This window comes from Marmota flaviventris, chromosome 2 (assembly GCF_047511675.1).
Source record: "Marmota flaviventris isolate mMarFla1 chromosome 2, mMarFla1.hap1, whole genome shotgun sequence".
NCBI classification, from domain to species: Eukaryota; Metazoa; Chordata; class Mammalia; order Rodentia; family Sciuridae; genus Marmota; species Marmota flaviventris.
This window is the reverse complement of record NC_092499.1, coordinates 120,814,908-120,829,031: the sequence shown is the minus strand read 5'-3', so window position 1 is coordinate 120,829,031 and position 14,124 is coordinate 120,814,908. Positions and strand designations below refer to the sequence as shown.

Sequence of the window (14,124 nt, the reverse complement as noted above, 5' to 3'; positions counted from 1 at the left end):
ACCGCTGAGCTTACATTCTTGCCTTTATTTATTTATTTATTTGAGACAAGGTCTTCCAAAATTGCCCAGGCTTGTAATCCTCTTGCTTCAACCTCCCAAACAGTACGATTATTGGTGTGTGCCACCACATGCAGCTTGCAGGTTTGTTTGTTTGCTTGTTGTGATGCTGGAGATTGAACCCAGGGCCTTGTGCATACAAGACAAGCCCCCTACCAACTGAGCTATATCCCTAGCCCATTGCAGTTTCTTTTGATGATCTAGTAATCCTATGATTTTTAAGAAAATGTGATTCAAATGTTTTAAAACTTCAAAAACATCATACAAAGATAGAAGATTTATGTTTGTTTCTAACTCTGTCCTCTTCCTGCTTGTTTTTTGAGAATAATAATGTCTCCCAACCAAAGAGGTTGTAAAGAAAAGCCACAAGCTACAACTTGACACAAAGCACAATCTTGATTACATTGTAAAGGTGATTTTTTAAAAAATGTTACTGAAATGTAAAGTCTTTAGTCATTTGCATTAGGTGGAAGCTGAATTTTTAATTATGTCTTTTATGGGCAAAAAAAAATTCACTATATTTAGCTTCAAAAAGATTACAAGTAGTATGTTTTCAGTAGAACCCAACCTTTATTATCACTAATCAGGTAATAAGAAAGCAGCTAAATGCATTTGAAGGCCTCATTTAACTTTTTTTTTTTTTTTTAATGGTACCAAGGATTGAACTCAGGGGCACGCAACCACTGAGCCACATCCCCAGCCCCATTTTGTATTTTATTTAGAAACAGGGTCTCTGAGTTGCTTAGCACCTCCCTTTTGCTGAGTCTGGCTTTGAACTCACAATTCTCCTGCCTCAGCTTTCTGAGCTGCTGTGATTACAGGCTTGCACCACCGCACCCAGCTCATTTAACAGATTTTATTCCTTAATTTTGTTCAGTTACTTTAAACTTAGAAATTGACTCTCCCTTCAGAATGTCAAGAATCTGACCACTTCTCACCACCTCCACTATGACCACCCTGGTCTGAGCTATTATTCACTTTCAGCTGGATCATTGCTGAAACTTCCCACATGATCTCCACACTTTTACCCTTTTCCCTCTCCACCTCTCAGTCTGTTCTCAAAAGAACAACTGCAGTAATCCTATAAAAATGTTAGATCCCAGGTTGGGGTTGTGACTCAGCCGTCAAGCACTCACCTAGCATGTGTGAGGCCCTGGGTTCAATCCTCAGCACCACATATAAACAAACAAAATAAAGGTCTTGTGTCCAACTGCAACTAAAAAATAAATATTTTTTTAAAAAATGTTAGATCCCATGTTTCATCTACTCAAAACGTCCTAGTAGCTTCTCATCTCAGGGTAAATGCTAAAAAAAATCCTTTCCAAAACCTACAGAGCCTTCCATAGTCTACACCCTAGTTAACTCTTCGACTAGCTCAATCCAATCACATTGGCCAGCTCATTGAATCACACCAAGCACAGTCCTTGGTATTGGTTGTCTGCATCCCACTTGCTAGACTGCTGTCTCCCCACATCTATGCATGCATGGTTCCCTCTTGAATCTCCTTTAACTCTTTCCCCAAAAGATGACTTCCTTGAAGCTTTTCTTGACCTCTGTGTATAAAATTACAGACACTTCCTTCCCTTGAACTCTTTCTATCCTCTTTTCCCTGCTGTAGTTTTTTCTTAGTACTTGTCACTATGTATTATTATTCATTTTATTTGTTGTTTTTATATGTCTATCCCTGTGTACTTGTGACCCCTGTGAGGGCAGGGATTTTTCCTGTTTTAATCACTGATGTATCCTCAGTGCCTAGAAAATGCCTAGAATGATAGAGTCACAATAAATATTTGTTGAATGAATGAATCAGTTTCCCTATAGTTCCTAGGCTATCCTACCAACATTTTGAAAAAATCAGTAATAGTCATAGTTCTAGGAGCCTGAGCTCTAAACTCTAAGAATAAGGAGCTATATTTTCTGCCCATTCCACCTAGTCCCCAGCCAAACACACCTTCTTATGCCCATCTCTTAAATCCTCAGTTCAAGAGCCTTATTATATTAACTGTCTCCCCTTCTCCCAACTCTCCCCCAAAAAGTAAATACTTACTCCCAGAATACCTCTCATCTTTTTCCCTCTTATCTCCTATATAAAACCCTGTAGTGAAAAAGTTATTAACTGAATTTCACTTAACTGAATTTCAGTTAACTGCCTGGTGGGATTAGCCAGTTTTCTCATTCCCACTGTAAAACATTGACGAGGGCCCACAGCTTGCTGAATGTTCTTAGCTAAATGTTCACAGCTGGTAGACGCGCTCTAGCAAGCTTTGTGCTTTCACTTCCTCCACTTAAATTTGTATGCATATTGAAGTTAGTTGTATTTATGCCCAAACCTGTTTATACCAGTTTAATGTTAAAATAGATTAAATAATTATAGTCTATTAAATACATAACACAGTGTGTTTTTAGAATGGACTGTATTTTTTTAAAGCATCTTTAGGCTTACAGGGAAGGTGGGGGCAGATATAGAAGTCCCATATATTCCCTCTCTCCACACAAAGCACAGCCTCCCCAGCTATCAACAAAATGTACCAGAATGGTACATTTGTTCAAATCAGTGAGCCCACATGGACACAGTATCACCATACTATATTTTAGGGTTCCCTTTGGTATTTTACATTTTATTAGTTTTAACAAACATAATGACATATGTCCTCCATTGTATTATCCTTCCAGATAGTTCTTCTGCCCTAAAAATCTTCTGTGCTCCACCTACTCATCCTCCCCACACTAAACCCTGACAATCACTAATCATTTTGCTCTCTGTATATCAGGATGTCAGATAGGTAGATTCATATAATATATATAGCCTTTTTAGATTGGCTTCCTTCATTTAATAATATGCATTTTAAGTTTCACCCATGTCTTTTCATGACTTGATTGTTCATGTATTTTATTATCACTGAATAATTCTATTGTGTGGCTGTTCCATGGTTTATTCACTCCCTATTGAAGGACATCTTGGTTGTATGGCAATTATGAATAAAATCACTGTAAACATCCATGTACAGGTTTTTATGTGACATAAGTTTTCAATTTGTTTGGATAAACACCAAAGAGTACAATTACTGAATCATATGATAAGGCTATGGTTAGTTTTCTAAGAACTACTAAACTGCATATTTTATAGTGACTGTTCCCATTAGCAAAGAAGGTGAGTGAGTTACTGTTGCTCCATGTTTTGGTTTGAATATGAGATATCCCTCAAAAGCTCCTCTTTTAATGCAGGAATGTTCAGAGATGGAAGATTAGATTATGAGAGCTGTGACCTAATCATGGGTTTATTCATTGATGGGTTAATAATTTAAATGGAGCAACTGGGTGGTAACACAGGCAGGTGGGGCATGGCTGGAGGAAGAGGTCAGCTGGGGCATGCCTTTAAGGGTTATGTGTGTCCCTTGCCCTTGGCTCTTCTTGCTTCCATAGTGAGCTGAGCAGCCTTCTTCCACCTTGCCCTCTACCATTGTGTTTGGCCTCACTAGGGCCCAGAGCAATGGAGTTGGCCAGTCATGGACTGAAACCTCTGAAACCATGAGCCCAAGATAAACTTCCTCCACTAAGTTGTTCTTGTCAGGTATCTTAGTCACAATAATACAAAGCTAACTAACACACTGTGTATCTTTGCCACCATTTGGGATTGAAGTGTTTTGGATTTGGGCATTTCTAATAGGTTTGTAGTGGTAGCTAATTTTGTTTTAATTAGCAAGTACTTATTAACCTCTATTGAACATCATTTTATATGCTTATTTTCTATCTTCATATCTTCTTTGATGGTCTATTTATTCAGGTCTTTGATCCATTTTTTAAATTGGCCCTTTATCAGATGTGTCTTTTGCAAATATTTTCTCCCAATAATGTGACTTATTTTCTCATCCTCTTGATTTTTTTTTTTTTTTTTTTAGAATACAAGTTTTTGTCTGAAATTAGTATAGTTACTTCCACTTTCTTTTCATTGGTGTTAGTGTGGTATATCTTTGTATACCCTTTTACTTTTGTGTATGTCTTTATACTTAAAGTGGTTTTCTTTTTAGATGACATGGAGTTGGGACTTGGTTTTTTATGCACTTTGACAATCTCTTTATTTTAATTGATGTATTTAGACCATTGATACTTAAGGTGATGATTGGTATAGTTGGATTAATATCTGCCTTATTTGTTGCAATTTTGTATTATTTCTCTTATTCTTTGTTCATATTTTTATCTTTCATACTTTTTCTGCCTTTTGTGGGTTTGTTTTTTTTTTCCCTTACTTTCTTTTCCTTTTTTGTGGTACTAGGGATTGAATCCAGGAGCTCACTACCATAACTTACCTATATCCTCAGTCCTTTTTCCCCCCCCGCCCCTTTTAGTTGTAAAAAGACCTTTATTTTATTTGTTTATTTTTTATGTGCTGCTGAGGATCAAACCCACTGCCTCACACATGCAGGCGAGCGCTCTACCAGTAAGCCACAACCCCAGCCACTCTCAGCCCTTTTTTATTTCTTATTTTGAAACCAGGTCTTGCTGAGTTCTGAAGCTGGCCTCAGGCTTGGGACCCTCCTGCCTCGGCCTCCCCAGTAGCTAGAATTACAGGCACATGCCATTGCACCTGGCTTTCCTTTTGTGCAATTTATATTCCATTTACTCTCCCTTCTTACTATATCAGTTATACTTCCTTTTTTACTGTTTTAGTGGTTTTGCTTGAGTTTGCAATATACACTTACACCTAATCCAAATCCTCTTTCCCATAACAGTATACCACATCACAGGAAATGCAGATACCTCATAATAACAAAATATTCATAACAAAATACTCCTTCCTTGTGTTGTAACTGACATTCATTTCACTTATGAGCAGTACATATACACACATTCAAATACATTTTTCTATTATTATTGTTTTGAACAAACTTATCTACTAGATTAATAAAGAATAAGAATTATTAATTTTACCTTTTTGTTCATTCTCTGATGTTATTTTCTTACATAAGCCTTGAGATTCTGAATTATATCATTTTGCTTTTCTTTGAAGAACTTATTTTGACCCTGCTTGTAAATCAAATAAATTGCCTGATTTTTTTTTTTGTCTGATAAAAGTATTTCTTCTTCATTTTTGAAAGGTAATTTTGCAGGGTGCAGAATTTCAGTTTTTATTTTTCCCTCACATTTGAAATATTTCACAGTCCTGGTTTTTTGTTTTGTTATTGTTGTTTGTTTTTGTTGTGTGTTTTTTGTTTGTTTGTTTGTTTTGTATTTTAAATATACAGTAGAAACTATAATGTTCATTATAAGGATTGACTTCATTTTTAAGACAGTCCCAGTCCTTATAAGTAATAAAGAAGAAAACCTAAAATAAATATTTTAACACTTCTAAAAGACATTTCTCCATGCCTGATGATTTACTATAAAAGCAAACCCATATTTTCCCCATCAGTCTTTCTACTCAAGGGCAATCAGAAATTTGTACAACATGAATATTTGCTTCTGAAACAAAATTACAAATTAAGTGATAACAAGAATATAAAAATCAACTGGACCCTAAACAAATTTCTAATGAATTCTTTCCCCTTTCCCGCAATCACCTAGAGCTTCTTTCTCCAGCCTCTTTCTGCTTCTTTTCCTTTTTTTGCTTGGCCATGAATTCTGTGTTTTGCTTATGACGTGTACTCTTGCAGTGATTTGTCATTGCTTTTTCACCTGGGTGGAAGGAGGAACAAATTGGATAGAAGAATCCCGCCTTCAATACAAGAAAATCTGAATCTTCTGGGATATCAGGTGCTACTGATTTGCCTAAAGAGGAGTCCTCAGTCTTCCACAGCCATGTTTTGACTTGCCATCCCACCTACCAATGACTGCATCTTCATTTGTCTATCAAAATGCCCTTCAAAATCATTCTTCATTTCTATTACAGTGTTTTTTCTCTAGCACTTCTTTTATTCTTTATAGAATTTCCACTTACCTGCTTACGTTGTCCATATATTCTTGCATATTGTTTACTTTTTTCACTAAATCCCTAGAATAAGAGTTGTTCAAGTGACTCCATTGTTTTTTGTTTTGCAATGCTGGCAATCAACCTAGGACCTTACACAGCTAAGTAAGTGCTCTGCCACTGAGCTACACCCTGATTGTTTCTTTGTGTTTTGGGAAGGAGAAGAGTTTCAACTACTGGAAGTACATTGTACTTGACAGCAGGTTTCATGTGGACAATATATTACTTGTATTTAATTCCCAAGTTCTACTATAGTGCTTGGCATTTGGTTGATGTTCAATAATTATTTGAGTGAATGAATAAGCAGGCAAGGTTTTCCTTTGTTTAATAGGTGAGAGCTTGAAGTCACTTAAGTAAATTTTGATCAAAAATGATAAAAAGAAATGCTTAGATATAGCTGGGCATGGCAGTGCATGCCTGTAATTCCAACAACTCAGGAGGCTGAGGCAAAAGGATCACAAGTTCAAAACCAGCCCCAGCAATTTAGCAAGACCCTGTCTCAAAGTAAAAAATAAAAAGGGTTGGGGTTGTGGCTCAGTAGTTAAACACTACTCCTGGGTTCAACCCCTGGTACCAAAAAGAAAAAACAGGGAGGTGGTGAAATGCTTAGACATGGGTATCTAGCATAAATGGAAACTTGAAATTTCCAGTACAGAATTTATACTAATCAACCATGTTCATTATAGTTGACATAAGGATTAACTTCATTTTTAAGACAGTCCCAGTCCTTACAAGTAATAAAGAAGAAAACCTATAGAGAACACACTTAGAAAATACACTAAAGGGCTGCTGGGCACTGCGACACCTTCCTGTAATCCCAACAACTTTGGAAAATGAAACAGCAGGATCACAAGTTCAAGGCTTGGTTCAGCAATTTATCGAGACCCTCCCTCAAAATTAAAAAGGGTTGGGGATGTAGCCAAATGGTAAAGTGCCCCTGGATTCAATCTCCAGTACAAAAGAAAGAAAGATACACTAAGGGTCCTCAAAATTCAGAGATATCCCGCTAAAAGTTGCATAGTAAGGGCTGGGATTATAGCTCAGTGGTAGAGCAGTTGCCTCCGACGTGTGAAGCACTGGGTTTGATCCTCAGCACCACATAAAAATAAAAAACAAAGATATTGTGTCCATCTACAACTAAAAATATATTTTTTTTAAAGTTGCATAGTGAATAAAACTGGCCATCTGCCAGGGCACCTCTCTGAGCAATAAATAAATAATAATTGAGTAACTGAGGAGCTTCCTTCAGTTGAGGGATAAAGAACCTTTAAGCAAAGTCTTTCCGTATTGTGCATCAAATATATATTTAACATATAACGATGACATGTTCAAAACTAGGCTAAGGGGAATTTAAAGGTAAACAAGGCTCTGCCTCTGACAGTGAGTCAGATGTTATGATGGGGATTTAGAACAGGATTCTCTGGGAGTGCATAAAAGGCTTATCTAATTCATTCTTGATTGATCCAAGAAAACATACTGAAAGAAAGCTCATCTAAGGTGAGACATGGAAGACGAGTCAGTAATTAGCCAGGACAGAAGGAATTGGGATACTAAAGTATTTCAAATGGCAGACACCAAATAGCAGCTGTGAGGTATGGAAGTGAGAGAATGCGGTATCTTTTTAAGTAGATAGCAATTTAGGTTTGTCAAGACAATTTAATGAGGGAAAAATCATCTTTCAACAAATGATTATGAAACAACCTAATAATTTACATGCAAAAGAATGAAAATGGACTCCTATTGTACATCATATATGAAAATTGATTCAAAGTAGATCAAAGACATAAAAATTAGAGCTAAAATTATAAAACTCTTGAGGCTGGGGTTGTGGCTCAGCAGTAGAGCACTCCGCCTAGCATGTGTGAGGTCCTGGGCACCATATAAAAATAAATAACCAAAATAAATGTTTTAAAAAATTATAAAACTCTTAGAGGAATACATAGGATTAAATCTTCATAGCCATGCATTAAGCAGTGGTTTTTGTTTTTGTTTTTGTTTTAGTATTTTTTTAGTTGTAGATGAACAGAATACCTTCATTTTATTTATCCATTTCTGTGTGGTGCTGAAGATCAAACCCAATGCCTCACACGTGCTAAGAAAGTGCTCTACCACTGAGCCACAAACCTGGCCCCTGTTTTTGTTTTTGAGGGACTGGGCATTGAACCCAGGGTCACTGTACTACTGAGCTACATCCCTGGTCCTTTTTTATTTTTATTTTGAAACAGGGATTTAAAATTAAAAGTCTTTATGCTTCATAAGACACTATCAAGAAAGTGAAAAGATAGCCCAGAAAAGGAGAGAAAGTATTTGCAAATAATATATCTGATAATGGTCTAATGTCAGCCCAAATGGTCTAGTGTTAGTCAACAAATATACAATTAACTCAATATAAAACTGGGTAAAGTGTTTGAGTGGACAGTTCTCCAAAGAAGATACACTATACAAATGGCCAATATTCTTATGAAAAGATGCTCAACAACATTGCCCATTAGAGAAATACAAAGCCAAATCACAATGAGATCCCACTTTACATGTAGTAGGATGGCTGTAATCAAGTGTGGTGAGAATATGAAGAAATTGGAATCACAATACATTGCTAATAGGAATGTAAAATGGTGCAGGTGTTCTGGAAAACAGTTCAACTGTTCCTCAGAATATTAAAATTAATTTACTATATGTTCCAGCAACTCTACTCCTTGGTATATACCTAAGAGAAATGAAAACATATCCATATAAAAACTTACACGTGGATGTTCACAAGCAGCAGTGTTCACAGTAGCCCAAAAAGTAGAAACACCCCAAGTCTATCAACTGATAAATAGGTAAACAAAATGTATTATAGCCATACAATGGATATTATTCAGTTATAAAAAGGAATGAAATACTGACACATTGCTAACCTTGAAATCTGTATGCTAAATGAAAGTAGCTGGACAAAAAAAGGCCACATATTGTATGATTTCACTTACTGCACATGAAATGTCTAGAACAGGTAAAAACATAAAGGCAGAGAATAGATTAGTTGTGCAGGGTTAGAAAGAGAGAGACTGGAAACTGCTGGTGAGTATTGGGTTTCTTTTTTGGGGTGATAGAAATATTCGAAAACTATAGTTGTGATTGTACAATCTTATAAATATAATAAAAATAAGTAAACCAGATACTTGACAGTTGTAAATTTTATGATAGTCATTCATTGATATCCCTAGGGAATTAAGTACAGGACCTCACTCCCATACCAAAATCTGGAAATGCTCAAGTGCCTTTTATAAAATGGTATGGTATTGCCTGTAACCTACACACCTCCTCCCATACACTCTAAATCATCTCTATATTACTTATAATACTTAGTACAGTATAAATCTTATGTAGATAGTTACACTGTATTGTTTAGGGTCTAATGACAATGAAAGAAGTTTGTACATGTTAAGTACAGAACAGTTTTTTTACAAATATTTTCAATCTTCAGTTGATTGAATCTGCACTTGTGGAGCCACCTATAGATGTGGAGGATGGTGTAATTGGAATGGGGAATATAAAAAGATGAGGCTGGACCGGGTATGGTGGTGCATGCCTGAATCCCAGTGGCTCAAGAGGCTGAGGCAAGAGGATCAAGAGTTCAAAGCCAGCCTCAGCAAAAGGGAGACGCTAAGCAACTCAATGAGACCCTGTCTCTAAATAAAATTCAAAATGGGGCTGGGGATGTGTCTCAGTGGTCAAGTACCCCTGAGTTCAATCCCCAGTACTGAAAAAAGAAAAGATGAGGCTAGGTTGGGGACTTTTAGGTGAATTATGTTTGAACTGGGTTGTAACATTGACAGCGATGAAGTGGAAGTTAGGAAATATCCTAAGAATATGTAGAAGATTGCTGAGAAGACTGAAGGCCTAGTTGTAGTTAGATACTGTAAATTTATAGTAGCACCTTTTATTTGGTCATTTTCCTTCTCCAGCTTAAGCCAAAATTTCATGTTGTTTTACATCTGGTATACAGAAAAAGAGCAAGGCAAGGGAATTAAAGAGTGTTGGCAAGCTAGGCCCTGTGGAACATGCCTCTAGTCCCCACAACTCAGGTGGTTGAAGCAGGAGGATTTTAAATTCAAGGCCACATTAGGCAACTTAATGAGACCTTGTCTCAAGAAAAAAATAAAAATGAAAAGAGCTGGGATGTAGTTCAGTGATAGAGTGCTCCTGGATTAAGTCCCCAGTACCACCAAAAAAAGTGTTGGCAAAAGAACGTTTGAAATATAGCCATGAAATCCCAGCTGAACAGAGAAGAGAAAATCAAGGGTCAGTGAGGAGAAGGTCATTTGTAATAGGAGAAATTAAGAGAGCTGAAATGATAGAAATGGTCCAAGATTTTTTAATTTGAGGTTAAGCCAAATGACCTGATTTTTAAAGGATTTAGGGTGTTTGCCCATAAGGAGTGAAGTATGGAAAATGAGAAGGGCAAAATTCTTCCTCTCAACTCTTGTATGATTGGGGAGGGGTTTTTTAGGGAAGAATCATAAGGCATCTCCATGAGAGGATCTATTGAAGTGTAGAGGAAAAGGGAGGAGAGAGCGTGAGAAGAGCCAGCTCCAGAAAACAGAAGTACAAATCATGCTTCCAGCACTGTCCAGCACATTTGGAGTGACATGGTCTCGTTGGTGAGATCAGACTGACAGGAAGAGCTTCTGAAACAATTTTAGTTGAGGAAAATTCCTCAAACTCCACATAATTTTCTTTGTTCTGGCCCCAAATATCAAAGCAATATTCTAATTATGATTTGGCTCCCCAGAGAGAGAATGTGTTCATCGTCAATAATTATGCTTGATAGAATTCTCACTATAATTTTTGTAATCATTATTAAAACATTTTTGTTATACATCTCTTTTTGAGTAATCAGTGCTATAGGGAATCTTTGGTTTTCCAAGTTGATTCAGAGTAGAAGCCCCTGAGTTATACTGTTTTTGAAGCTTCACTGGTAAGTTCCCTCTGCAAGGAAACATCTGCATGATAGACCTACTATGTAAACCGCAGTGGAGAAGCAGACTTGCATATTGTTTTTCCTTTGTACAGATATCTCTTCTCTTTCGGAGCGGCATTCATTGCATTTCTTAAATGCTTTGCTTAGGATTTCAAAGTTCAGTTTGACCTCTGTACTGGGACATTATCAGGCCCAGATGCTGCACTTGAATGGCTTTTGGCATTCAATGGCTTGATAGCCATGATTCAGTTTGAATCACCCCCTCACGGACCAAATGAAAGCACATTCTTGCAGGATCTGTGCCATATTCTTGGGAATCATTTTATTTTCCAACTTATTAGACTAGTTCAGAGGCCTTTGGGTTTCACTGGACTTTTCTTCATTTCCTTCTTTTGTTGTTCTTGGCCCCCTCACCTTCCACCCACTTTATTACTCATTTCTTAAGGGTCTGACTACTCAGAAACGCTGAGAAAATATCTGAAGCCATATGGGTTGAGTAAAACAAACTTAAGAGAGAGGGGCGGGAGAAAGAAATATGTGTTCTCTGAACTTCCTTTGTTTATATGATCTGTTTATATGTTGTTAAGGTTAAGGTTGTGTTGTCCAGCTGCCTCTCCACATTTCAAAAATGACTGAAGATATGTGGGGAACATCCTTAAAAGGGTCATGTTGGCATAGTGAATGAAAAGACACTTTATTTGTCTCCCACCAGATAATATGTCTAGTTGGAGATGTGGGAGCAATGCCAAGAGCTTCAAATGCAGAATCTTGAGGTTCTTGAAAAGCCAGGGACTTCCAGGGACACTTTTAGAAAGAAATCAGTGAACGGAGCCCTTTTAAGATTTGGGGGTCTATACCTGGCTCTTCAAATGATCACCCACTACAATTAGGCTCTGTGATATCAAATTAATAGTTTTTTGTTTGTTTGTTTTTAAGGCATAGACAGAGATTTATTTAGGAAGTTAGTTGGATATTCAAGAAGAGTGCAGAAATTGATAGTTTTCTTTGGTAAAATGAACATTGGCACTTGGATAAGATAACGTTAGCAGCTCTGAAAGCCTGAGCTCTCATCTGTCTTGTAAATTATGAATTAAAATTCGAGTACATTAAAGTCGGAATCATTCTAAAAAACACATAGAACAGAATTCTGTGGTGGTGTCAGAGCTATTCTGCTTATAAACACCCCCCTGCACATGGCTTCAATGCCCTGTTCTGTGACTGAATGGGAAGTTACTCTCTGCCTTCCAGGTTTTACCCACTGTAATGGGTATGATATATACTGAGATGCTTTTTTTGTCACATTAAGCTGGTAAGCTATTTATGGAGTGGTCTTTTAAATAATAAATTTAGAAGTGAAAATGAATAAGAAAAAGAAGTAAAACATCAGTATTAGCATTTGAGAGATAAACCACTCAACTGGAAATTGTTGAGAACATGGTATTGTTGTTGTCTGCATTTTCTTAGTATTTCCCAGAGCCAGAGGAAGCCTAGATCAGCTGTGGTTGCTGTGCTTTCTTTTAATTGCTGTTTCACTAGGTCTCCCGAGCAGCAGCACCTGAAAGAACTGCTGAGGGAGCTCCTAAATGAATTCTTATAATTTGCTTCTCAATTCTACCAGTTGATGGAGGCCCTTTCTTTCTTGAGTGGTTTGCAGTTCCACTTAAGGGGTTGATGTTTGGGGTCACTATTGAATGTTTTGTTTGAATATCACTTTCATGATGAAAGGGAAGCTGCTGCTTTTAGCTTTGTTGGGTGAAGTCCTTGGTGGTGAGCCTTGAAAGGAAAAAAAAAATTCTTTGTAGTGATATGCTAAATGAAATTACTCTCTTTGTCACTTTGTCCTTTTATCCTTTCTGTCTGATAACCTCAGGTTCTTGTGATTTATTTGTTTTCTTCAATTAAGCTTAGCTGTTTCCTATACCCAGGTGCATGCTATTTCTGCTGATGGTTATGATAGTGAAGTGGAACATATTTTTGACCTGGAAGTGTGGTTTCTTTGACTCAGAACCACATCAGTATGCCTTCCATCCTCCACTTCCTTTGCATTATTTCCTTTTGGAAGGCTCCATTTGTCACCATTTAATCTAAGCATGATTCATGTGGGACTGAGAACTGGTAATACTGTAATGACAATACTTTTCTTTATATGATAATACTCAAAGCACTTACTATCTTAGCCTTTCTCTTATGAAGCACTTTCAGTTTAATCCCTCTCAACAACCCTGTAGGTTAAGTCAGCAATTTTATCTAAGATGGTGAAATTAGAGCTCAAAAGAGGTTAAATACCTTGCTCAGTGTTACAGTGCTTTTGAGTTACTCTGCTTAACAGTTTCTGCAGGAAATGAAGAGTATTTTTGAAGATACCCTGGATGAATAAAAAGGAATTTTCCAAACCAAGTCCCAATTGTTAAAATCAAACTTATTTTTAGTCTGGTCAGTTGATAAGACCAGAGTTAAAATAAGTTCCTAACCATGGAGTTTAAATTGATGTGTCCAAGTCAGGAAAATGAATATCTAGGTCCATGTCTGTTCTGCAGCTGATGTGGTAAAGTTAAGCCTGGCTCTTAAATTAGTAGAACTTGAACTGGGGGACCAGGGCTATAGCTCAGTGGCAGAGCGCTTGCCTAGCACATGTGAGGCACTAGGTTCGATCCTCAGCACCACATAAAAATAAAATAAATGAATTGTGTCCAACTACAGCTAAAAATATATATTAAAAGAAAACTTGAACTGGAAGTAATTAAGCCATTAATTATTTTTTGATTCTTTCTTTCAGGAAGATGGAAAGCTTGATGACTAGTTCCACCCTGCCGCCCCTTTTTGCAGATGAAGATGGCTCCAAGGAGAGTAATGATCTGGCTACAACTGGGTGAGCAGCTGCTTTGGGACATTGGGTCTCTGTATAGACTTCAATACAAAGCTTCTGACAAAGTATGAGATGCTAAAGAGGCAGTTTTTTATAATAAGAATAGAAGGTGCATTTGTTGTGTTTTTCAAATAGAGAGACCCAATGTAAACTTGCTTTCATGTCTCTTTCTCAGAACTCTGGTTCCTATGAACTGATAACAGCAATATATAGACCGACTATGACTACTGTTAAGAAAATTACATAGTCACCATTAAGGAAACACCTGCCACA

The 14,124-nt window shown here is 37.0% G+C and overlaps 1 protein-coding gene across 2 annotated transcripts in view; it reads left to right on the top strand.

The window, feature by feature from the left end:
* The window catches only part of Hmg20a (high mobility group 20A), an 80,244-nt gene that overhangs the window by 35,482 nt on the left and 30,638 nt on the right, over positions 1–14,124 (top strand). For both annotated transcript variants that reach the window (XM_071608483.1, XM_027925724.2), the window contains exon 2: positions 13,762–13,854. In XM_071608483.1, coding sequence (XP_071464584.1) covers positions 13,766–13,854 — 89 coding nt within the window. In that variant the 5' untranslated portion in view covers positions 13,762–13,765. The remainder of the gene's footprint in view (positions 1–13,761; positions 13,855–14,124) is intronic.